General features: G+C 40.4%; 1 protein-coding gene across 4 annotated transcripts in view; it reads left to right on the top strand.

Annotated features, from left to right (window-relative positions):
• The window catches only part of ANKS1B (ankyrin repeat and sterile alpha motif domain containing 1B), a gene marked incomplete at both ends in the record, with an annotated part of 473,260 nt that extends 446,484 nt beyond the window's left edge, over positions 1-26,776 (top strand). For all 4 annotated transcript variants that reach the window (XM_082013919.1, XM_082013918.1, XM_082013917.1 and 1 more), the window contains 5 exons: positions 2,800-2,871; positions 12,840-12,926; positions 17,524-17,661; positions 25,316-25,483; positions 26,666-26,776. In XM_082013919.1, the coding sequence (XP_081870045.1) occupies positions 2,800-2,871; positions 12,840-12,926; positions 17,524-17,661; positions 25,316-25,483; positions 26,666-26,776 (576 nt within the window). The remainder of the gene's footprint in view (positions 1-2,799; positions 2,872-12,839; positions 12,927-17,523; positions 17,662-25,315; positions 25,484-26,665) is intronic.
• Positions 26,777-27,158: the final 382 nt, after the last annotated feature.

Here is a 27,158-nt window from a genome sequence, read left to right as displayed (position 1 = left end):
TCCAGCTCGCCTGCTCTCGGTCTTGCTCTCCTCCTGTGCAGCACTCAAATTGAAAAGGAAGCTTAGTAACTTCGAGCTCTTTATATATTTTTCATAGTGTTCAGTAAAGCGAACAGGTTTATCTCAAGAGTGCCTGTTATCTCATTACTTGATCCAGAGTAAATTCATAATTAGATGTAATCTTTGTAGTAGATTGGAAGGTGTGTGGATCATTAAAGAAATTGAATTCGGATGACCAGGAATATCCAAGTTACTGGTGACTAAGGAATCACCAAATCAAAATATCCAAGTTATTGTTGATTAAGGGAACATCTTCCTTTTCTAAGAATCGTGCATCACTGTGCTGTCTCCGTTCCCTGAGCTATAATGACCCCAGCCTTACGGAGTAAAACCCTGGCTTGGAAGTTATAAGAGGGGCAGCTTTCATTGCACGCCACATCACTCAGTTGAACTGTTGCTCCCACATGCTCTGGATCTTTGAGAAGGAACATTTCTAAACGTACAGCAAGTGAAAGAAAAGCAAAATTCCCTCCTAGGATTTCAGATTTTTCTGACAACTAAATTGGGCAGGACCTCTGTGATTTGCTCGTCTGTTCCACAGTCCACGCTGGGAAACATTTGTGAATGCCTGCAGCTGAGGCTTTTTGCTGCTGTGCAGATGGGACAGGACAGCTGCCTGTCTCTTCTCTTTCTTCCTCTTGTTCTGCCATGAGCTCAAAAGCATTGCTTTTATTCCCTTATGCCTGACCAACTGAATATTCCAACAATATTCAAGGAAATACTAATTTCTTTTGACATAGTCTATTAAAAAAAATGGAATAACAAAATTGAAGAAATGGATTGCATCCTTCCCAGAGAAGGCTAAGGATGCCAAAGGTGTCAGACAGCAGGATCCAGAGAGATACAGTTCAACTCAATATGCTTTTGTTTAATTTTCTAATTTCAGAGCTTGCTTTAAATTCCTTGTTCTTCTGCAAGGACGATACCAAGCCATCCCATCAAATTAATGCCCAAAGCCTTATTCATGTCACCATCAAGCCCCCAGCTGGACTCACAGCTGCTTGGTTTATGAATCTTTCACATCTGCAGTCCTCCAGGAATGCCCTTCATTTGTTCCTTTCTGCTTGTGTTTATCTGGTAGTGTTGGTGTTGCTCACCCTTGTGTTTATAATGCCCGGTAAAATATTTCTCACTAATTACCATGTTGGCTACTGTCCACATTGAAATGTTTGTGCATTTTCCTTCAGGTCAGAGACTCCTGTGGTACACAGTGTGATGTGAAGGCTGTGAAAAAAATACCTCAGTTAGGTCAAGAGACCAGAGAGTTGAACCAGTACACTTTCTTTTCAGTTCCAGCTTGTGTTCAGCTGTAACTGAAGTTACTTTTGATAGGTTCTTGTTCAAGATGGAGCTGGTTCAGTATCTGGTTTGGTCAGCTTAGGCTGTTTCCAAGGGGAGTCAGTGTGGTAGAGTGAAAGGGGTCAGGCAGCGGTGGTGGGCTGCTGCAGCATTCTCTGGGAAGAGGCTCCTGCCCACGGTGCTTTCTCTCCTCCTGCAGCTCGCCTACCCTGTTCCCACCACCGGCGTGACTTCTTTTCAGTCCCCTGTTGCTCACTTAGGACTCGAGACTGAGAAGAAGCCATGGCATTGTGCTGCGGCGAGAGTGCCAAGAGAGACACCTCGGTGCCTGGGAGGGCAGCTTGCTGTCCTCTTCCCCCAGTTAAGCCAGACTTGCATGTGACACTATATAGAAATACAGAAACATCCTGTTTGCACAGAGCCACGTAAACGTGCACATCCACAAATGCACACGCCTATAGTGTCTATAGGGGAAGTGCAGAGCACGGCCCTCACACAACCCTGTTAGCCGTCACAAGAGCACTGGCTGCTCGGCACGACTGGCGGGGATGGTGCAGCCCGCTCCATCTCTGGAGGAGCAGCGCCATCCAGACATGGTGCAGACAGGTACTGAGACCCCAGAGGAGCAAATCCAGAGGTGCAGAGCCTGCTGCCAGGGTGCAGAAGGGCTCAGGCTGCACATGCCAGCAAGTGACGTGGTGAGGAGGAGGCAGGTAGGAAAGGGGACATGTCAGGAAGGCACTTGCTGTCTTCTGGACCCTTGGAGATGAGCAGGCTCCTCTGAGAGCACGGTGGCTTTCAGCGAGCTGAGCCAGGACCCAGCACCAGCATCCTGCTGCTCCCTCTCACCCAGCCCTCCTTCAGATCCAGTAAAGGCTTCAGAATAGTTCAGGGTCAGCCTTTTCTTAGGAAGAAGTAATGGTTTAAACTAGTTTTCGGTTCAGATTTATTTTCTTGGTTTGCTGGTATTGGGCTCTGCTATTTGCACATAAATTAGCTACAGATTGAGTACAGAGAGGTTAACATCGCTGCTGCCCTTCACGTCCATGTGATTGCACACATAGCAATATGAATTTGGCAGATGGCAGCTAAAAAAAAAGCAGATTCTCCGTTTTTTAATCAAATGGCATTTTTAAGATGGAATCTGTAGTATTTGCTTGTTGTTTAAGTGGCTAAGGTGATACACTAGAAGACTTTCAGATACCGTTTCAAAGGGCTCTACCTGCTTCATTACACTTGTTGCTGTGCATTCCTGTTTCGTAGGTTAGCACAAAGGTTTAAATGATTTATCAGAGGACTGCAGAGTTAAAAAAAACCTCTAAAGCCATATACTAAGTTGATTGCTACCACTATGTTTTTTTATGCATTTTTAGTGCATTTCTGCAGATGTTTGTTCTGGAATTTTAGTTAAATTTTAAGTTTAATGGATTTTTATTTTAGTATTTAGGCTCTATGCTGGTAAAGGAGTTAAGAGGCACAGAGTCGACACAGGATGCATGTGCAAAGATGAGGGTAAGTTAGTAAACCTACTCCTTTCACTGTCATCATAACATTAATTAATATTAGCTAGTGATTACTTGTACAGTGCCTTTTTTCTTTTGCGATGTTCTGTTACCCATTTGTTTTCCATTGCCCTTGCATTTACATTGGTGTTCAGTAAGAAGTCAGTTCTACCTTTTATTTTTATTTCAAGTAATACCAAAATTAAAAGGTAGATTTTATTTTGCATGTCATATCTAAGAAAAAAAGCAAATGTATATGTTGTTTTCTCCTGAATCTTCGAATCTGTTTCAAAGTACTTTCCACACACTTTAAATGTGCCCATATCACTTTGCTTTTATAAACAGAATTTATAGCTCGTATATGATAATCTAGATTGAATTTTCTATGTGAAAATATGTGCTAGTAAGTATATTAACATGTCACCACAGCCATTGTTTTTTACGTACGGTCTAATCCTACAGTCACATGGATGCCTTTACTCGCATGAGTATTCCCATTTATTATGAGTGAGTTACATGTTTATTGATTGAAGGAGGAAAAGGGAACTAACTCAGTTTCACCTGACGGTGAAAAAGCAGTTAGGCTTCCCTCAGACTGGTAAGAATATGTTTTCCTGTGGCTCTTTGGCTTGATATTGGTTTGTAGAAAATTACAGTGAGGCTCAGTCTATCTATCTCCAACAAACATGCCGCTGCTGGAAACTCATAACAAGCCACGGGCCAGTACACGATTTATTCCCAACTGTAGTTGTAATAAGAGTGCACCTGTTCATAGAGATGACAAACATATCGTGGTCTGGCATGATTCATTAATGAAGAATACAATTGTTTGGTGATCTAATGAACGTGTAAAATTACATAGATGAATGAGTGAAATCCTTAGTTCTGTGGATCGTGTCTTTTATGCAAGAGGCCTCTGAGCACTAGACGTAGCATTCGGACCAGTTAGAAAGCTAGAAGGTGTGTAAAATTCATGCAGTCAGACAACCATTTCCTATTGCTTACACATCTGCAGCACACAGACTTCTGTACAAGCTGTCTTAGCTAAGGGCTGTCAGCAGTTCAGGTTTAACTAGATTGCCTGAAGATCTGTGGCTTTGCAGCTAATTACATGCTAATCTTTCCTTACCTGGGCTTGAACTCCTCTAAAAAAACCCCAACTTGACGCTGAGGGATCTATAGTCACATACACATGTTATGGGGAATTAATTGAGGCTGCAAGCATACCATCTTCCAATCCAGTTTTCAAACTGTCAGACTTAGCGGTTCAATTTTTTAGGCATATGCGTGTGCAGATCTTAGGGCAGAATTTGACACCATAGTAGCATATGACAACTTCAGTGAGTTCTTTGACTGAACTAGGAAGCTTAACACCAAAAAAGTCACTCTAAATAATTTACAGCCATTTTAAGATTATTTTAAGTAATAAATTTGGCAAATTTGAATTATATACATGAAAAATTAAGTGTTTGAAAACAAACTTAATTTGAAATACAATTTTTCTGTAAAAATTATGAAGTTGCACTAGTAGTCTATAGTGCCATACAGGGCACTTTATATAATGCAGCAATGAGGATTACCTATATATATTTTTTACATTCTCTTTTGAAACCATTATGCTGTGACAATGTTTATTTTCTGGTTTGAAGGGTTTTTAGTACAAAGAGGTTTGAATAAAACGGTTTTTAATCAGGATTTCATTTATTCTTTCTATGTAGTCCTTTTAATCATGTTCCTATTCAAGTTGGAAGCAAAAACCATTGACTTAATGGGAACGGATTATTAGTTTAGCCTAGGTTTCCCGGTGAGAAAAATGTGTCTTTTACCCAAACTTTCTCCTTCTGGTTGTGTTCTGAAAGTTGGTGTCTGTGAATTGGGAGTCCAGGTTGTCCTAAGTCATCCTGAAATTTTGCTGTGATGTTCATTATTGTATTTAAGTACCACTGGGTCGTCATTGAAAATGTGGCATTTTACTTTAAACGTACTGAAAGGGTCATTTCACTTACAAAAAATAAGTGTTTTTACATAGATATGTTATTTGACTGCCTCTCAGGTACTGAATACTGCTCACTTGTCCAGTCTCTAATTTAGAGTCAGTAAGATTTTTACATAGGGTTGTACTAACGTGATAGAGCAACATTTTTTTTATTTTAGTTTGTTACTTGTTTTGCTTTCGTTTATATATTTCAAATCTATAGCATGCTGCAATCTGAAACATGTTGGGGGAGCGTACATCATATATAACATTATACCATGTTGAGGTCCTTCCCTGCAATTTTTTAATCTTTCTGGAGTCAGCCACATAATGGTTTTTAAGGAGAATGTATAAAAATGTGGTACCTAATTTTTCTGTCACTCTGGCTTTAGCTTCTCCATCATTAATGCTGCTCAAATAAGTGTTGATATTCACTGGATGTCTTCCAGCCAGCAGATGCACAAGGACAAAAGGAGCCTCTCAATGAAAAAAAGTATCTTGATCTTCCTTAATCGTTCATAGATACAGAGAAACAACAAAAATGACATGTTTGCTGACTGCAGAGCCCTCCCTGTTAGTTGTAGATGTTTCCTGTGCTTTCAGTTATTGCAATTGATGGTGTTCGTTCTCCAGGGAAGTGCTACGCAGACATCCCTCGCCTCTCTCCACCGAGGGGCTTAGAGCAGCCTCCTTCTCTTATAGCTGAAGAGTGAAGGGAGATCCTAAATCTTCTATAATGTAAAAACAAAACAAAAAAAAACCCAAACAAAAAAACCCAACAAAAACCCAAACCCCAAACCTGGGAACTTCTGTCTTAATAGCTGTCTTGGCTATCCACTGTGCTTCTCAGCATTGTGCTCCAGCAGGGCAGATGATGGATTTGTTTGCGGGAAATCGTGCAGGCGCAATATATTGAGCTCAGCTCAGGCTCAAGGTTATACATGCTTTTTGTTCCCACCCAAATTACAGCCTCTTGCAGCCATCCAAAATTATGGATATTTGGCAAGAACCGTGCCTCTTAGAGGGATTATACTTTATTTTTCCATTCACATATTTGCGCTCCAAGGATGGATTTTTATTTTATGGTTTCCTATTTGTTTCCAGATATCTTCTGTCACAAACTCCCTCTGCAGTCAACGTCACTGTCTCCTTATCTCTGTTCCCCACCTGCTGTAAACTGACCTTTGCTACTTGGAGATGAAATCTTGCTGTCCTGGCCAGAATAGATTTATTAATTATATTTAAGAGGTGCCTTCAAGAACTTAAGAGCTTTCATCTTTCTCAGCATGGAACAGGCAATATTACAAGTTGTGTTTTTAATCAGATTACTGCCTTCGCTTCGAATCACCATAGGAACACAAAGCAAGAATAAAATGTGTTTACATCAAAATAAAGAAAGGGAGTAAAGTTTAATTGGATCTAGGAAGGGACTTGTTCTCTACAGTAGGCTCCACCTGGCATTTACACATCTGAATTCCTTAGCCAGGTAGGAAGGGGCCAGTTTTATACTTACTGGCGCAAGCACAGCAGCCAGGTAGGCTGTCCTTGCAGTCATGTTAAATCACTAATGCTGCATACACCAATTGCACAGTCTGAAGCAATCAGGTATTTACTGCAGCAGTAGGGATCTTAAATTTTGTTCTTGGATCCTGCCACCTTCCTGAATATTATGTATCTTTCGTGAAGGTTTTCTTGTTAGAAAAGAGGTTCTTACATTTCAAGTCAAAGTTCTGGGGAACCATAACAACATAATTCTATTCACAAAGCAGGTGTTTAAATGTCTCGCTGATTTAAGACCAAAATGTCAGAGTTGGAATTGTTACCAAGTCTGCTTCTCTTATCTCCGGAGAGGAAGATGAAGGTGAAGCAGAGCTGACTCTTTCACTGAAGACAGGCTGGGTCTGGGGCATTCCTTCCTGATTTCCTCTTCCGTAAAGAAAGAGGATCTGGATGTAGATGGCAATCTCCTTGTTTCTGCTAATCCCTGTCTACTCTTCAATCTCCATTTCTCCCCCAAAAGTAGAAGTGCCCTCCATAGGCCTCCTAGTAAAACTAACCAGGCAAATACCATGTCAGGATCAAATACTGTATTTGAGAATTTAGATTTTTTGGTCTCTGTTCTCTTGGGAGTTGTGGCTCTGTCTCTCTCGTGTGGCCTCTGCTCTAGGAGGGCCTGCAGTGGAACAGGCACTTGGATGTCACTCAAAAAGAAAAAAGAACTGGTGGGAGGTCTTAAAGATATTCACTCCTTATGCGCATGCACATCATGCCATCCCATGTTCTTCCGAGGATTGTATGTCCTTGAACTCTGGCTGAAAGGAATCCAAGGTGCAGGAGGGATGCGCTGCCCTTTCAGCAGCAGATGAGTGTGTACAGATACTGCAAAAGCAAAAAACCTCTCATTCTCAAGTAGATGAGTTGCAGGTGCATCCCCAGTGCAATGTTCATATTAATGATGTATCTTGGAGGCATCCACTAATTGTAGAGAAGTAAACAGTCTTGTACCACAGGGATTACAGATGCTATCTTACTCCAAGAGGTATTAAATAATGTCAGTGATGCATTTTTAAGCCTTTTGGACTGAGAGAGAAGTTAGTAAATAGTTGTTACAAGGCAGATTGTAGCTTCAAAACTGCCTTCAAAGCTAACTGGTCAAATGTGAACTTTGACTTTTTATTTCCGTTTCATCTCATGCATGATATTGTCAAAGTGATTCACTCAAAAGGAACTGAACCGTTTAATGAGGCTTCGTAAGGCTTACATAAGTAACAGACTTATGGGTATGATAGTAGGTACCAATACATATTTTGAAATGTGCGGTTTGATGCCATTTGGAATTAATAGCTGTTACCAGTATGGGAAAAAGTTCAGATTCTCTTAGTGAAGTGGATTCCAGTACATAATTGAATAGTAAAATTGCCAGCTACAGTCTTTAGATAGCTATTAAAAAACAGCATAGGACAGAATGAGCAGATTCATTTGCAAAAGTAAAAAGCTGAGGTGAAATCTTAAGATTTTACAGGCTCATAAACTTGTACTCAAAATTGTTAGTGACTTGGCATAGTTGAATAACATCTTTTTACTGTGTATTTGCAAGATCGAGTATAGTTGCATATGTGGTAAAACCTAAAAATGAACATGGTTTGATTTTGGCCACTGTATGAAAGCTGAGTAACCCAGTTATAAATTTATATATAAGAACATGAAAGTGGTCAGTGTGGCAAAGAAGTACCCGTGTATCCCGTTTCCTCTTGGCGGGAGATAAATAGATGAGATGAAAGCACTGTGAGAGTGGGCTGGATTACACCAGGTGCTGCGGTATATCAAGTGAATATGTGAGCATCTTACTTGGACACCATTCTACGTGTGCTCCTGAAGTTCTTATCCAGCTGCTTTGTGCGCGTGTGTGCACAGAGATACCATGTTTTGTATGCTGCAGAAGTATTCAGAAGTGTTGGATTAGTGCTCTCAGTTCTGCACAGAACAAGGTATTGCAGTACAATCCTGTCTTGAAAGGATGAAAGGCCCTCTAGGTTATATGTTTTGTATTTGCATATATTGCCTTTTTAAAAACAAACAGCTAGGAATATTGCTTTATTCCTAGAACAAAGTCCTCTGCATCTTAAGCCATCATTAATTATCTTGATTTGTTAAGTACACTGGCTGGGCGGATCTCAAGTTATTTGCAGTTTAGTTTATATGCTAAATAAATGTCCGGCAGTTCTGCACAGCCTTCAACTCAACATCAAAATACAGGTGGAAATGCTTTACTCAGTTAAGACAATCCGTACTACTGTACTATGGAAATCTGTTTAGAGTCTGCTTGAGAGTGTGGTGTTTTTTTCAGTGAAACTAAAGAAAATTCATAAACAAGATGGGAAGCAAGCTTGCTTGCTCTCTCACTCTTTCTCTCTCTGGCACTGCTGCTCTTGCACCCTGTATGACCAGTTTCAAAAGGAGGAACTGGGAGCAGCCCTGTCCCACACTAATCGGGGTTTTGGCACTGTCCTGCATAATGGCAGCAGTGGGTTCAGATGCCAGCTCAGAAGGGTCTTAAATCCCGACCTTTATTGCAAAGCGAGTACTGGAATAACTAGGCAGTTCTGCAAGAGGTGCCTTCCACCTCCTTCCACCGGAGGCGTCTCCCTGCTGAGTACTGGGGGAGCGAAGCAGCTTCATTGCAGCAGCTGCATCAAAACCCAGGAGAGGCTGCTGTTCCTGGTGTTCTTTATTCTGAAGGTCAAGAGGCTCTGTGTCTTTCTGGGGGTCTGGGGAAGCTGAAGAAACGTCACTTTAGACGTAGGATGACGATGCTTTCTTCCATCTTCCTGTGTCTGCAGTGAAGCCCACTTTATGGTCCTTGAGTTACACGTGGCCTATTTCCCCATAGTCATCTACTTGTCCCGTAGGAAGTATTTCAGAAGTGGGACCAAAGCTCAGTCTCTCTGGCACGCAGACTCTGCAGCATTTAAGACTCCTCGCTGCAGGAGCAGTGCATCTGAGGAGACCGGGCATGCACATCTGTCCTGATGTAGGTGACCAGCTGATCAGAGGCAGGCAGTGGCAACGAGCCTAGAATATGCTTGCTGTTCATCCAGATGATTCTCCTAAAGAAGTGTATTAAAACAAAGAGCCAAAGTTGCAGTCACAAACAATGGAGTTTGTAAGAACTATGACCAGTTCCAGGCTAGTGAGGACTTACCCAAAGACAGGGTCCTGTCACTATGATTGCTTCTACATGAGATAAAATCTAATCCTGCTACCATGGTATGAACATGCCTTGGAGCATTAGACCGTATGTCAGCATGCACATGACATCCAATGCCAGCCTTCAGCTGTGGCTCCTATAACTTTGGCTCAAGTCCATATGCTTCCTATAGAGGCACCAGATGGACAAGAATATTTTGTCATTTCATCGTGTCCTCACATTGTTGATAACTGTGGCGAGAACCTAAAAAGCCCAAGGAAAGCAAATGCTGACTCCTCTATTCCACCTTCTCAGATGCTGGTCACAGGCACAGGCAGAAATGTCCAGTTGGCCCGCAGGGAGGTGTGAAATGTCTGACTGTGAAAGCTGTGGGACTTCATCTCAACATCCTAGAATTTAGAGCCAAAGCAGTTACAGTGTCTGAGTGGATGGTAATTCAGGTTGTATTTCTGAAAACTCACGTTACACATCCTGGCAGCCACCTCCTCCATTAAAAAGAAAGGAACAGCAAGCAAATAGTATGAACTCACCGTGACAGCTCAAAACTGTTGAAGTGTGGAAACTGCTTGGAACTAATAATTATATGGTGAACTTCAGTTACTCCATCACTGGGAGTCAAACCAGAGGAGGGGGGGGAATCAAGCTGTGTGTTTTTCATGATAGCTCTGTCGTAATAACCAAGGATGTTATTCCACTGTCCAACTGTTTGTTCCAATGGGGGCATGAGTGCAGAATTGCTTCCCAAAATCATGCTTCTACGCTGGACTACAGTCTTCCAGAACACCTTTACACTAATCCTGGGGTTTGTATGGATTGCAAGCTGATAAGGGACATCCGCTGCTCCTTACCAGCTGAGACAGTTTGGCTTAATAAATTATAAATGTCCATCAGTCTCTCATTCATTTCCTAATTTGGCAGATATAATTTAATAGTATCTTGATGAGCTATTTCACCAGATGCAGTCTTCTGGCAGTTCACGACCTCGATTAAATACTAAAGATCAGGTCTGCTCTAGACAAACCCAGGTGAATGTGGAGCAGGTAAGGAAGATGATTAAATTACAAACTACTGGTCTAGATGAAAGAGGAGTCCCAGATGGTTAGTACAACGTGGTCTTGCCAACAGGAAGAAGCTTCACCTTTATGGCTGGAAGATAGTGAAAATTAGAACAAAAAGCTAAAATAAATTAACTTAGTTGCTGAGTTTGTATAGCATGTTGGAGGAGAAGAGGAATTTTGCTGCTAAGGAGGCGAGGAAGGAGATAATTACAATAATCAAAATGGGAGACAAAGAGCTCCTGAGAGTAGCTGTCGGGATAGAAAGAAGGGACAAAAGTTGGATGATTGCTGGGTTGCCAGGTGATTACAGGGATGTTGTCATATTTGCGAATATTTTCTCTGGATGCAAGCATATGCGGGGTACGTTGCTTTTTGTTCTGATAGATGTATGTACTGCTGCTTCCGTACAGTCACTGTCGTGCTCTCTGTGCATTGAAATTGAATTTTATCATTTGAGAACTATTATAGAGACACACACACATACACACAGGTATGTACTTGCTCTGCTTTTGGTAGGAATAATGCTTCTTTCTCCAGTCGGTTCAGAGACATGCAAATCAGATTAGTGTCTTCCTTCAGATTTTGTTACATTCTTCAGGATGTTTTACCGTTTAAACTTTCATTTTTTAAAAATGCCTAGCCTTCTGGGTCAAAGAAGCTTTCTCCAGGATAAATTGACACTCGGTTGTCATCTTGAGTCTCCTGCCATTTGATACTGAGAGATGCAACAGTCTTCTCCGTTACACGGAAGGGTGGGGCTCTCCTTGAGGCTTTAATTAGAGGTTTTAGCCTTCATGGCACAGGACACTAGTTGCAGAATGTAGCTGGATATGTAGCTTTGAATTTTATGCTGGCAAAAATGGAGTCTCATTTGATCTGGAAGGAAGGAGATCTGATAAGGGGACTTGATTACAAGGTTTTTTTTCTTTTCAGCTTTTGTTTGGTTTGCTCTCTAGTGTTAGCATCACCTATTTTTCAGACGGATTTCTTTTCAGGTACAGTCTGTGTTTTCAAGCTTATGTCTGTGCTATTTTATTTTTCTTGAAGAATACAAAACCACCACTGCTACTTTTGTTCAGCTGCTCTAATGATCTTTCTAGTTGCCAATTCTAGACCTTTCAATGTGTTTACACTCTCATTCCGTGTGCTGATATTTATTCATCTTTAACTGTAGCTGAACTTACTCTTTCCTCTCAAGAAAATGTTTGCTTGATCTCTATGACTGCAGATACTACCACGAGTGAGTGTTCTCTGAACTTTGTCTACATTACTTATCTACAGTAGTTTTGTACAGAATAGTCTTGTCCGTCATCGCCTTCCACTTTAAAAGAATTCAAATTAGCTATAAACTATTACGCCGCTTTTTTGTTTGTTTGATTGGTTTTTGCTTTTGTTAGTAAATTTAATCCGTAAACTAATCAGTAGGTTTTCTGTAGAAAACTTAAATCTATCCCAAATATTTGCCCAGTCTGTTCAGCAGGAAATACCATTGCTGTGTGCATGACATTGAAGGCACACAGAAGTAGGCTAGCCTAAAAGAAAAAATAGCCTTATAAGAAGATAAGAACTGTAGGTAGGAAACCCTGGCACTGAGGGAATGCAGAATAAGCCTCGGTGCTAATTCATGTGTAAAGCAGCTCCCAGTAGCAGCTGCACTCGAGGAAGCGTAGACAGTCAGACATGACAAGTTACAACACTGGACTGACAGATTGACTGGCAGGTCTAGAGGGCTGCAGGGACAGCCCGTGTCGCAAACACAACTGCAAGGCGGCAAGAGAGTGAAATATTTCTAAATAACAACTAACTGCAGCAAAGAAACAGTACTATGAAAAGTACCACGCTGTTGGTTTTTACAGCTGGGAAGGGCAGGAAGAGGGGAGGGGAGGCAGCGATGAATGGGGCATATCAGACGGATGTCTTCAACACACAGGTTTGGGGAAACCCCTGGCTGTATGACTGGTCTTTTTAAGCTTGGCAAACTTATTTCATTCTCTTCCCATTGTGCTAGGAAAAAGGAGAATTTTTACCATCCTCACAGCAAACTGTAAAGCTCTTTTTAGTTTTGTAACTACAAGGCAGCTATTTCAAAAGCCCAGAGTATAGGTGGCTCAAGTAAAAGTCAAATATTTGGATAAGTACCTTTTGTTTAGCTTAGGTGTTTTGTCAGAAGAAGAGGAGAAAGAGTGCCGTTCTTGCAACGCAACACAACACTAACAACGTCTTCATTTTGATTTCAGAAGTCTACAGAACAGATGAAGAAAGTACCAACCATTGTCCTGTCTGTCTCTTACAAGGGAGTCAAATTTATTGATGCAACGAATAAGGTATGTGCAGTTGTTCAATCTTTGCCTTTATTTCTCACAAATAGGAATACCTATGAGGCTGGCTCCGTAAGAGCACCAGGCCAGAGAGGGGACAGAGTTGCACATTGTGCTTTCCTCTCTTTTTTTTCTCTTCTCTTCTCTCCAAAATGGATGTAATCTTATTGTCATTCTCCAGAAACTCAGTCTGGAGGACAAGTGAAGTAGCTTTAATGGCTCATTTGTAGAACATTGTGTCCAACCTTCTGCCATTAAAATGCAAGCTTATCACAAAAGACATTTGGCAGGTAGCCTCTGTGGAATCCTTTACCATATTCTTCCCTGTACAGTTCCTTAAATGTGCAGAAAATATATATATATATTTGCTCATTAATATAATTTCGTCCAAAAAAAAAAAGTCTCAATGAACAATAAAGATGCAAGGTTTTATACAGGGCCAGCTATTGTAAGACTAAGAAATATGAGCCTTGAGTGTCCTTTTCAAATGTCAGAGCCTCTCTGAGAACTGTTTTCCTGCTACTAGCCATTTAACTCCCTGAACTGCAGCATCTTCTTAACAGTTGTTATTCCATATTTTTTTCATCTTCCTGTGTGGCAATGCCCCTGTGTTTTGTTTCTTACATATTAAATACATCCAACACTTTTTTTAAAAAAAGAAAAAAAAAGCAGAAATTGAAAGATCAGAGAATTCAGTGATGGATAGAGCAATGGGTTATTGCTTAGCCAAAGTAAAATGTGCAAGTTCTGTGAGCAGGAGTAAAGTAGTGCATGAATTTCCCTTCTTTGGATGTCTAAAATGGCAAGAAAATACAGTCCGTACTGATTGCTTGCATATGAATAGAAAAGAAATTATCTTTTCTGTTATGTGACTAAAACTCACTAAAGCAATATAAAAAATTAAATCTGACAACCCATCTACCTGACCATGTTAATAATGAATATAACTGCTTTGTGTTGCTGAACATTCAGACCACACAATACATCTAACCCAGTATCCATCAAACTTGCCAAATCAGTCAGTTTTTAAAGGTGTTCAACTAGAACTGGGTATTAAATGAAGGAACAAAAGCAGATTTGTGAATTTCTGCTAGAGTTCGGAAGTCATATCCAGGATTAGAAGATGGCATGAAAGAAAAACCGTGGTGAAATTACTGTTATGTCAAGTCTGGCATATTTGCCAGAGCAGAGAGGCCAGGGATTCCTGTCAGCTCCTTTTTCTTCCATTGATTCAAAATTGAGCTTCTACAACACTCGTTTCCTTTATGTTCTCTGATGTGCAGGGCATAAACCAGGACATTGTAATGCTATTACCGCTAACTTGGATAAGGCTGTTTTCAGCTCTTAAATCTCCTCTGCAGTGTAAAGGATGTAACTGCAATGTCCTTAGATTTACAAAAAAAATCAGAACAAAAGGAGCTTCCAGTGTCTCTTTGCACAGTGCATATCATCTTATGTAAGCAGGAAACTTGAAAGAAGTTTGGCAAATTGCATTGGCTCTAGACCAGTCCCGCCGAAATCTTATGCCTAGTAGTGCAATAGATGTATTTGATGGAGGTAAATAATGCCACAGTCCTGTGTTTTTTCTCAAGTGGTAGATTGCTTTCTCTCCAGTTCAAAATCTGCACTGCCTTTCCCTTTTGTAAAAACCAGGTAATAGCCTGCAACTCTCCCAGGAGCGTTGTTATCATCCTTGTCCACAGTGTGCTGTACCCAATTCCTTCAAGACCCAAAACAGATTAGCGCTAAGGTGAGATCCTGTTCAGACTTGTACCGCTTCCATACGAGCTTATAGTTGACAGCGCTGGGCACCATTTAGCAGTAAATGCATACTTTTAAATGACAAAAATAGCCTAGCAGTTATGTGCTTGAAAACTCAGCTCTCATGGCTGTTCATCCTTTTCCTTTATGCCACCAAGCTAAGAATCTGTGTTCCGAGTCGTAGCAGGCAGAGCTTCAGGTGACAAAGGGGCCCTGACCTCGTTCCACAGCAGCTATTTCAGTGGCGCCTTGAAGCTTGGCATGACACCACTTTGACATAACACCATTTCTTTGCAAGTGAGGCCAGAAAGAAATTGCTGCTCAGCAAAAAGCAGGCTTGCAGAATTTTCTCACGGTTCACAGCTAACCCTAACTTCTGGATGATTTCTGCCAGGAGAGGGATTAGCTGGCACGAGGTAGGCAAGCAAAAGGAAGGCTGCTTAGCAAAAACCTGATCTCACCAAGGTATTTCCTTGGCAGAACCAGAAGCGACTTTCAGCTTCCCTGCTTTTTGAGAAGCGCCCGAGTTTCTCTTGCCAAACGGAGTGACAGTTTTTAGAACGATGACTCTACAGTGTCAGTCAGTGCCCGAGGAGCATACCCAGAACAGCGAGCTGGTTCATAGTCTTGCAATTTCTATAGAATAAGACTATGAGTCAGCTGGAGTAGTGGATGACCCTAGGAAACAGTGAACACATGCACTGAAAACATGTTTAATTTTGAAAGGAGGTCACAGAGGATATCCTATAGAAGCTAGGGAAAAGCTCTATTTCACTACTAATTTTCATCCAGAAGATTTAGTTCAGGTGTCCTTTATTCAAAACAAACTTGATATGGGTATGTTTCCAAACTTGGTTTAAAGTTAAAACGTTAAAAAGATCTCTGTGAGTTTTGACTCAAGTGCAAAGCCCCATGTCAATGCCAGGTCACCTAGGAAAAGTTAGAGCATAGCAGAGCTCTTTCCACGTACACTGCATAAATTCAGGTGATTACTTTGTGGCTCATGATTTGGCATAAATACTTCGCATGATTTTAAGACCTTCCAAGCTTCAGTTTTTTCTGCTTTCTAAACTACAATGTTGCCAATACAACATTAATGGCAAGTATATTACAGCTATATCTGTGGATATCTAAAACCCTGATTTTGCTATTACTGTAATTCCCGTCAAAATCTTTATTGAGGGTAAAAGTTATCAATTTGAGAACAAAGAAAATAAAATGCTTAAAGTAACATAAAAAGCCAGTGATTGTTAAGCAGAGATTATATGTCTCATTATAAATTGGCATATATTGAAACATAAGTACTGGTTTTGTCATTTTTATGAATAATGCATTAAACAGAAATAATCAAGGATGTTGCAACAATTTAAGATTAAGGGGATTATTTAATTTCTTCAGTAACAGTTTCCTTATCTTGGTTTTTCCATAATTTGAAATTTGGAATGCTTTTTATTACGATTTTTCATAAGCCATGATTTCTTCAATTAGATATATTAATACGTCTTTTTGAAAATTTGACACTTACTTGCAAGGGGGAAAGTTGCCACTTAGCAAATGAAAGAAGATACGGCAAAGCATCTTAAGTGACTTAGTTGCACATATTTCCTGTTCTTTAAAAATAAAAGAGGGGGATGAAAGGAGGTGGGAAGGAAAAGAGAGGGGTGAGGGAAAACCAGAGATGCTTAGAGATTGTTTTAACTTGGACAGACGCCACTGAGGCAGCAGCAAACGGTGGCTCTGCGAGGGACTGGGACACTACAGATGTCACGCGTTCTGTGGCGCGATAGCGATGTCATGCTGCCGCAGGCTTCTTCACTTTGGCTTTTTGTGGATAAGCCAGAGCTACAGCTAGCAGGGCCACGATTCGGAAAAGCGCATACACTAATCACTAAGTAAATTCATATTCAATTAATCATTCTTCTGTTTAAATAAACCATTTAAAATGTGTGTGTTGCTGAAGCAAGGCCTCATCATAAGCCACTCTGCAGTATCTTCTTCTCTGGCTTCGTGGTTCCTTTGGCCTGAGCACAATAATTACATATGAGCAATTTATGTAATGAATATTCATAATTTTCTCCGAAGCTTTAAGACAGCTTTTTTTAATTTCATCAGACAGACATGCCCCACCTCTATCTCAATAGTATGCTCTAGCTTACATTGGCTGTTGCAAGTAGTGTTGCTCGGTGCATGAATGGTTTAATTTTTCTACATCTCTCTTACAGGATGCTGTTGTCAGTAAGTGGAGAATAGTTGTCAGATCCTATTGTAGTTATCCTTTTACTAAGCAGAAGCCTTTCAAGAGCTCAGGGTTTCAATTATAAGTGATGTCTGATGGATTTTCTCTTGAAAAAGTATAACTGAAATTCATCAAACACCACTTGCAAAATCCTGGACATTGAGCCTGTTGGGTTTTACAGATCCTGTCTGGCAGTAGACTGAAATAATGTCATGTAGTGATCATTATACAGAAAACCAGCAGCATCATAAGATGCTCATATAGTGCCTTGACAAACTGTATTTACAGCTGTATGCCAGGAAAGATGTCTCTTTGTCATAGGATACTGAATAAACTGTACAAAACTCAAGCGGACTCATAGGGAAGACTCTAGAATGTAATTGTTTCCTACCAGATGATTGGCAATTTTAGATATCACTGGAGAGGGTCAAAATTCCAATGACCTGTGTAAGATCACACATGGGGTGTATTAAATCTCTTCTTATTAAGAAACTCCTGAAATACTTCAGTACAGCAGATGAACATAAATGCAAATCTAAAACCACACCTTTTACAGCTCTTTTAAATTTAATTGCTACATTGATTGAAAATATTTTTTTTAAACAGAATATTATTGCTGAACATGAAATCCGTAACATTTCCTGTGCTGCACAAGACCCTGAGGACCTTTCTACATTTGCGTACATCACTAAAGACTTGAAGACTAATCACCACTACTGCCATGTATTCACTGCGTTTGATGTGGTCAGTTTATAGAAGATACTTCATTTAATAGTTCTTTGTAATAGTAATAGTTCTTTAATTCTATTAAAACATTTTCAGGGTATATCATGATTAATAGAAGGGGCCATTCGTTTACCACATGAAAAGACTAATCTACTATGGGATAGTAAAAGGACATTTCTGGAGAAGAGCAAGGATTTTCTTCACTATTATCTCTTCCCATCTGAAATAACTCACTTCTGTAATCTCAGCTGTTGACTGTAAACTTAGCAAGTAGCTTTTCATACAAGTCTTGACATGTAATTCTTCTAACCTAAGCTGTAGCCTTCCAAGAAGTTTGTAGCAAGCAGCTTTGGCCACCCATTCTGACATCTCGGCACACACCAAATAAACAAATCAGAACCGGATCAATGTGCATTATATACAGTGCTCAATCCTGCTAAGAGGTAGGTTCAGGAACTAGATTAAACTAACTTTGCAGGGCGTCCTGCATTCCTGACAGCGTTGTACTGCCTGTGCCGTCAGGGAAAGGTGGGTTTGGTGAGATCCAGCCTTGTCGTTTTTACCCTCATGCATCCAGTCCATGCCAGCCCACAAGGGGTGAGAGGGTTGGACACTTTCTTGTGGGGCCCTTTGAGCCTGGACACATGCCACCTTAATGAAGCAGATGTGGGCTGCTTTTTTGGACCAGAGGTCAGATGTTACCACTGTAAGTGATTTCTTCAGATTTCTTACCCTGCTGTTCCATGACTTCTAGTGTTTCAGTGTTAAGCTGGATCGGTCCCAATAACTCAAATGTCTCTCTCTAAATATTGTTTAGACTTTTTGACATTATGTTGAATGAAGTGGTAAACTGAGGCTTTCCTCTGCAAATGTGTGAAGAATGTATGAAAAGTTTTGTATTTATTTTAACCAGAGAACTGAAACACTTCTAGGTCTGACAAAGAGGAGACCACACAGATATCTAATTGCATATCTCAAGAGGTCCTAGGAATATTTGGCCACCACACTGAATCTGAATGATTTGAAACATCTGTGATAACAGAGATCTGTGTGGAGCATTGTCCTTTCTGTGTTCCTGTGTAAGAGGTTACTCCTGTAACCATCAACAGATGATGATTATTATTCGATGGCCCCTCTGTTCTGCTGTCTGTCATGTCAGTGGGAGCTTTAGCTTAACAAATAATGCAGATACGGAATTTGGGGAAGTTTTATTTTAGCAGCACCTTTACCTTTTCAAAAAGATTGCCTTTATTTTGAAAATAGCAAGTTAATGCTTTTATTCTTACTGCCTTGTTCCAATCTTCTTGCCTGAAAATCTCGAAAATGTTATTTCAGCAAAAGTCCTTACAGCTCCTGCTATTTTGGTGGACAATTACTAAGTTCTTCCTGTATTTATGTTTTTCAGATGGTGATGCACAGACTACTAGTGTTTCAAGAAATCGTGAACACATATCAATCAGTCATACTGTTTTCAGCTAAATTTGGTGAAATAAGTAGTGGCTCTAATTTTTAGGACAATAAGAGGGCTTATTGTCCAAAACTTTCAGGAATACTTGCCCTTTGAGTTAAGCACAAGAGAAATTTAAGATGCTGTTAAAACTTCAGAATCATTCAAGAAAAAATATTATAATATAGTATAATGTGTATGAATTCTTGAAACACGCTTACATGAATATAAATAAGTTAAATCAAAAAAATAAGAGATGTCTGAACTGAGGCATTTTATTTGGGACTGGGGAAACAGTCAACATTGCAGAGCGATAGCATGTGAGAGAGTTTAAATAACAAGATGTACAGGAAGGTAGGTTAGAAGGAATTTCAGCGTTTTGGTTCAGTGCTTTTGTTGTTTAACTTCTCTTCTGACATTTTAGTGTCCACAGGGAGTAGAAAACACTTCAAAAATGTGTTAAAAATAGGTAGACCGTGGTGAACAAGAAGTTACATTATATAGATTTTAGTGATAAGTGAATTGACTGAGATTAGACTTATTGAGGGAGGTGGTTATTTATCCTGATCCATTTAAATACTTAATGGTTTCAAAGTACTGCAGTTTCATTTATAGGTTTAATCATCAAGCACAAACATAGACCCAGGTATAGCAGATGAAATTCATTTTCTTCTTGCTTGGCAAGGAAAGAATGGTAATCCAGGAATAGTTACAACATCTTGCTCTCTTCCTGTACCTTAGGAGGAGCATTTAATACCCAAAGAACTTTAAATGGCTATTTTAAGCAATACAGAAACTTTAATGTCTAACTGTCTTAACTTAGTTTTCTCCTGCAACATAATTCTCAGTGGGGTGTTACCTACTCAAATATTCTCTTTTTGTGTTGTTTCATTTCTCAGGATCTAGCATTTCTGATGCAAGTACAAGCTCCATAAAAAATAGCTAGATATTCAGAACACAAGCATACAGTAAATTCAATTTTCTGGTTAAAGTCTAACACTTCCAGTTTGCTAATAGAAACAATCCTACCCATTTGTCAATGGATAGAAGTCCAACCATGTTAAGAAAAATGAGGCTTGAAATTACAGAAATCCACAGTAAGGTGTATAAAAGTTGCATCTTAAATCATGTATATTATGGTAATACAATATATGCAATGGCATGAAAAAAATTTCACTCTCAAGTCCTTCAGTTCCTCAGGAAGTGTGTGCAAGAAGAATTTTTTTGCAGATAGGAAAGCATTTTAGTGTAGTGACCTGTCAGCTACCAGCATTACTGATACTTACTATTTAGGAGCGACTGTATGTGTAATCTCTACTCAGAGCTAAAATTCTATAATGAAAATGCAAAAGCATCAGGCTTGATTAAAGAATATTGAAGGGGACAAGGTCTGGGGGAAGAGATTTATTACTCAATATTTGAAATCCACTTCATTCTTACTCACTTATAAAGCAGGCCTCAAACTACCAGTGAAGGATTCCCTCTGGAGAAACCATCCCAACAGTTCCTATACCAAATTCTCGTTCATATATGGGAGACATCCAAAGTAATTTCCATCAGATATTCCTTCATTGCCTAATGCACCTATGAATAGAAGACAACCAGCATAAATTGGAACAATTTCTGCTCTTGCTCATGCCAAGGATTAGAACGATGCTCTGCACAACACAAAGACTTTTTTCTTTTCTGTATTCTTTTGTCCTTCATTGCACAGACTTAAGCTGGATAAGAATTGGAAACTGCTAGTATACATAGTAGAGAAGAAAAAGCATGCATTCAGGTCTCCAAAGTTTTGTTCATTGCCTTCTTCCAGGGGATTAGGGAACTTTATACACTTTTTCTCTGTTCATACGATCATCCAGGTACAATCACCATGGCATCCCCATGTCTCCAGAACAGAAGACTTCTTTCCTTTGCAGTACCCAGAGGCAGCATGCCCAGACAGTCTCCTCTCTGGGGAATATTAGGTGGAATGTGTCAAACCATTTTAGTTGCTTCTGGCAAACTTCCTGAGATGGAGCACACCCAGGTACAAGGTGCTTTCAGCTCATGAGCAAATTAATCGCTTTTCTCACATCTACATCAATGGCTTTTGCAACAGCCCAAAAGCCCCACTCATGAAGGCCTGTTTCCACCCTCCCATTGCATACAAGGTGTCTTTCTGTGCCGCATTAAAAGAGAGGGATGGATTCAGAAGCATTTGCCATCCACGATTGCTTTAAATCCAGAGTGAGGAAGGATCAAGAATTTAAGTTGTAGTTGGTCATGAAAGCCTCATGCAGCCCAGGAGTCCACAGCTGTTAGAAGCAAATGCCAGCCACGTTGGTCTCATCACACCACCTTTGGCGAGCTGAGCTTTCTTCCTCTTGAATGCACAAAGGCTGATGTTGGAGAGCACAGACAAATGCACGTCCTTTTCAGATCCCCCCAAATGTACAAGTTTTGTGGTCTAGAGAGATAAAGCATATGTAGACTTAACGGCATAAAGGTGTATGTACATCAGCTCTGCATCTCTCATAACTCCCATTACTAGTGAGTAACCTCTTCTTGTCAGGCTTTTATAGTAGAAATCCTCAATATTTGGCTCTAATATGAAGACTCTAGTATGACTAAGAAGTAGGCAACTGATTTCATCCCAGGGGATGGATATTTTGAACTGGGTTGGGATTTTTCAGATTTTTCAAGTAAAGGTTCCATACACTCTCTTCTGTTCAATTTTGCCAGCTGCGATTTTAAGTTCGGTACCTTCAACACAGGGTGTCTAATTGACATTACTACACATCTGATGTGATGGGTAGCTCACACTAATCATCTGCAAGACTCCAAAGGAAGCTTCTTCAGTAAATTCAGACTTCAAAAAAGACCAGATTTGACATTGATCTTAAAGAAGGGGAGAAAAAAATCATCACGTAAAAGCAAAAACCCGTAAAATCCTTATTATATCAAAAGTGATTTCCCAAAAAGGCAAAATGTTAGTTTTTCAAAAAAATACCTTTGCAAGTGACATTTTAAGTTTTTATAGCTCAAAAGACAGAAATCTTACTCCCTCTCTTAAAATATTCCTGAAGCCTCAACATGGCTTTACAGAAGCATGAAAACACAATGAAGCAGCAGTGCCTGCTGCAACTTGCACAGTAAAAAAGTCGGTTAAAATGTCACAGAACAATTAGCCATTGTAATAGGCCGACTGAATTAAAGCAGCTGAAGAATCCTGACGCAGACTCGCACCGGGGCATTGAATTGTAACATTACGTGGCAAACAAGGCAATTGGCCTCAATTTCTCATCCCCCAGAAATTGTTGCTCAGAGGCGTTAGCATACTCACTCGCCTTCTCTGCTGTGCCGAGCGAGGAACGGGCTTGTAGCGGCCCCAGAAGCACCGTGGTCCTAAAAGTTTTGCCTCCTTTCCGAGGAGCCGGAGGGAGCACTGTAAGCGTCAATGTCTTCTGCAGTGACCAGGGGGTCTAAAACTTCCGTGCCAAGTGTCTTTCAGGGAGGCAGACCTGTTTCCTTCCTGTTGTGCCACATGTAAAAAAAAATCAGATAGTCTCCTCGTTCCATCGGAAGAATTTCCACCATGGATTTTGTGGTGCGGTTTTCTGCCCCCAGCCCCGAGGGAACCCTGCTCTTACCTCTCCGGTATAGCCCCTGCAAGAATCCGTACGATGCTCATGTTCCTCTCCCAGTACTACAGGTGAGAGATTCCTCAAACCAAACCCACTTACGTCTGGGTTTTTTCCAAATAATATAATTTTGCAGGCAGCTTTTTAAAATTTTCAAAGGTACAATTGTAAAGCCTCCATTGCAGACTTCTCGTCAAGGCTCTACCACGGTACACACTGTATGAAGTATACGTAGAAGTTGCGGTTCAGTTTAGATTTCAAATATTGACCAGAACAGTGAATGTTCTGTTTTATTATTTGCTAGATTTCAAATATTTATTAACCATAGAAACAGTTACATGTTTCCAATGGCTTTCAGGCTCCAGCCAGGCCTATTTTTTCATTTTACAGACTATAAAAGAAAACAAATCATACTGGCTTCTGACAAGATGCAGGACCCAGACTAGATTTACTAGTTTCTGCATGGCACACTCTCTGCTTGTCCCCACTCTTATCTCAGAGATTTTCAGGCCTGTATCTCAGTGACCTTTTTGTTTGCCACACTGGATGGTGCGTTTTCTCAGTCCCACTAGCATTCATCTGCTTTTTCTCCAACCCGTTACTACACCCTGTCCGGTTGATGTATTCCTTAACAAGAATAATATCCACTGTAGACAATGCCATGATGATATATGACGCTATCTTACTGTCAAGACAGCCGATTAAGATGTCTTTAGAATAATATTCTTGTCTTACTGATAGGCGCGCTCCATTTCAAATAATATTATTCTGTACATTTTAAACAATTATACTCTGGCCTTAATTCCATAGCCAGTGTTCTGCTAAAAGGCAGGGCGCTTTATAAGTCTCTTTAGTCTTTCATTTATTACTCCACTGTCAAACTGCATCCTCGGTGTTTCTTGGTCCTGGCCAGTTTCCTTAAGTTAAAGGGGAGACAATTTGGAGACTGCTGCTATCAAATCAGGCAGATGTTTTTATTTTACAAGCTATGAAACTTTGGCTAGCTTGCTGTTGTGACTGCCGTCGTAGCGGCTGAGAGCATATCCCAGTGGAGGTGTATAATTGTTTTCTGTCTGACCTAATGGAGACCAGAGCTGGCACCTGTGTGAGAAGCTTTTATAATGAGTTAAATATGCTGAATTTAGCCTATACTATCTCAGCATACATGTATGATAACAAAGAGATGGAATTTCTTCATGACTACAATGAAACTATAGTGTATGGCATGAAATAAAATGCTTATCCTTTCAACTGTGTTTTAACGATTGAAGGGCAGATAGTGGACTGCCAAGCGTCTTGCATTGCTTTCTGGCTTATTGCAAACTCAACAGTTAGACTAGACGAGCTAAAGAGGGATCTCATTTAAAATTATATCAGAAACGTGGGAATTTTAAGGGATTGCCTAGTTTCAAAGCAATGCAGGATTGCTTCCAACTATGGGCTGCAGGGGTTCAGGAAGGAGACGGTAACTTCTGAATTACATGAAAGATTTATGAATTATTCTACGGAGACTGTAGGACATAAGGAGGTAAGCCTGCAGGCTTGCATTTACCCTGCAGGGGATCAAAACATTATTGGAAAGTTAGGAGCCTAGAAATAGGCTCTAGTAGGAGCCTACGAAACAAACCCGCCGACCTGAAAAAAATTACCATAGAAATTCACTTGCAGTTTAGATGAAGGTTGAATTTGAAACTCACAGCTGCTTTGATGTAAAACTGTACTGAAAATCTATTTATACCCGTCCCCTGGTTCCTTATTCATGCTTTATAAACCTTTCAACAGGTTTTCTTCCACATTATGCAACAAGAACTTCAAGTATTCAAGCTATACCACCAAACTGGTCTTAGTCTTAAGAGCCTGTTGTCTTTGGTCATACACGCTAACCCCCCACACTTAGAAGAGATTTCTGGCATGCCCGTTTAAGCTCAAACATTTTTACTTCTAGAAAACAAACCCATGAGAAGGTTGCCCCAGCACTTGAAACGCGCATCTGAAGCCGAGCACTGACTCCCACGCAGGTGGAGGCGCGCTGCGTCTGTGAAGCAGGGCACGTGCTTTCGGTGTTCGCTCTTTGTCCTTCCGGAAGCATCGCACCAACGCTGCATCCTCTTCCCGTGCGGTTCGGTGGGAGCACAGAGCATCCCCAGGCGCTCGCCCAGGGAAGGCCCGCGTCGGGCTGCCGGCTCTGCAGGAGGGCGGGTCAGCAGCGGAGGTCCGAAATAGAACAAGGTGGAATGTCAAATAGGTGCCGTAGGGCACGATGGGTGGGACCTTGGCAGCAGCAGATACGGGGTGAGCTGGGAGGGTGAGGTGATCAATGAACTTGTTCTAAAGAGAAATGACACACCTCACCCGCTCTGGTTTTCATGTTTAGTTAGATAATGTTTTCAAGGTTTTTAGTACAATCAATTACATTTAGATTGTTTTTAATCAATGAGAAATCAAATGACGCATGTAAATACTGCAGAATTTTAGGAAATTATTACATGTGATTTTAATTATTTACATTACAAATAGCTTCTGTAGACAGTACTACCCCACTTCATGTATCTGCCAGTAATTCAACCTCACTCCAATTTTACCTGTCTCTGTTTTGTTCTAGAATTTAGCTTACGAAATCATTCTTACACTAGGACAAGCATTTGAGGTGGCCTATCAGCTTGCACTACAAGCACGAAAAGGGGGCCATTCTTCAACCCTCCCAGAAAGCTTTGAAAATAAGCCCTCCAAGCCTATTCCCAAACCACGTGTTAGTATTCGGAAGTCAGTGGTAAGTAGAAAGCAGTGGTGCATGCAAAAAAACCAAAACTCAGCTATGTAATTGAGTTGATTTATGTAGAAGCTGTATACATAAATATACCTGGTGAGTCAGAAATGGTCCATGTCTCCGTCTTGCCACCGCTGCTCATCAGCCATCACTGCAGCACTGCAAAACAGCTGCTCATGTCAGATTCCTCCAGCTTAGGATGTTGCTTGGCTAGTGTTATGCGTGTCTTCTATGGTAATTGCAGACCTTTGATTCACTCTAATTCTAATATATTGTGCTCTTTTAAGTGCTGAGGGTCACAGCCAGTGCATACTTCTAAAACTGTGTGGTTCCATGGACTTTCCTGATCTCCTATCAAGACATAAACTCCGCGCAAAACTTGCTTGGCACACAATCACTGCATATATATCCTCATCAAATTACAAATCTGAATCAGTTTACAATTATCTTGTCACACCAAGCAACTTCTAACTTTTTTTTTTTTTTTTGGCCCTCAGCAGACCCTCTTCTTCCAAAACTTTGAAAAGTGTACTTTTTCAATATTTTATTTGGAATCCCAAACTCCTAAGAATCCAAACTCATTGGAGCCTACATATTAATTGCCTTTAAAGTGTACAGAAAGAATCTTTTATGACAGAGCTTTTAAAAAAACTATGAAAACTATTTTAAATCAAGTGAGAATACAGGCACAGGATGACTTGGGAGGGAAAGGGGGAAAATGACTGCACACTGTATCATATTTACTGCCTATAAAATGAAAACCATACTCTGTGATATTTAATTACTGGATGAGAGGAAGGGGGGAAAAAAAAAAATATGGCTGTACACTTCGTTGTCCAATGCCACAGAATGAATCTTCATCCATAAAATTTTAGAGAAAGAACATTTCCTGATGTAGTCATCTGTCTCGGTAACAAAAGGACTTCTCAGGATCAAGTCTAGCTTTACACATAGCTTTAACAACCTATGGTGACCTATAGCTTGGGGATAGACCCAGCTCTGATCTAAACAGGGTAAAGAGGGCAACCGTGGGTACATGGTAGTGTAGACCATGGCACTCACTGCTGTAGGATTTGGTCAATACATGATTTGTTCTGTGTTCTGTTCATTTAAAGAAGAAACTTCTGCTAGAAATGCTGTGCACAGACATGGTAACCCATCTGTATGTTTGCCTTTGTCTTAAAGCAGATAGATCCATCTGAACAAAAGACTCTTGCGAATCTACCATGGATTGTTGAACCTGGACAAGAAGCCAAAAGAGGCATTAATACCAAGTATGAAACTACCATTTTCTGATACAAAACTGTCCCCCCGTTCCCTGTTGTGCCTTGCACGCCAAGCAGTCACAGCACAGCCTTTCCTTTATGGCAACGTTTCAATCCAGCAGAGAGGAAGACTGCACTGTATGAGTGGCCTTGTAACTAAAAAAAAGGCTGACAGTCATTTCTGGTGATGTTCTTCTTCCTGCAGCACTGACAGAAGAATGACACTATATGAAGACTTTTAAAATTACAGTCCACAAGAGGAGTTGAGAAACCTTATTTTTCACACAGTTCTCCCTTGTGACTCTGCCACAGTGCTTTCTTTGATTTCTTATTTTAGAATTCTACTTTTTAAAAAAAACAAAAGGTCTCTAAACTGACACTAATGCTGCCTATGAGTAGAATATTTGATTGGT

Source organism: Phaethon aethereus, assembly GCF_964289735.1.
Source record: "Phaethon aethereus genome assembly, chromosome: 1".
Taxonomy (NCBI): domain Eukaryota; kingdom Metazoa; phylum Chordata; class Aves; order Phaethontiformes; family Phaethontidae; genus Phaethon; species Phaethon aethereus.
This window is presented reverse-complemented; position numbering and strand designations above follow the sequence as displayed.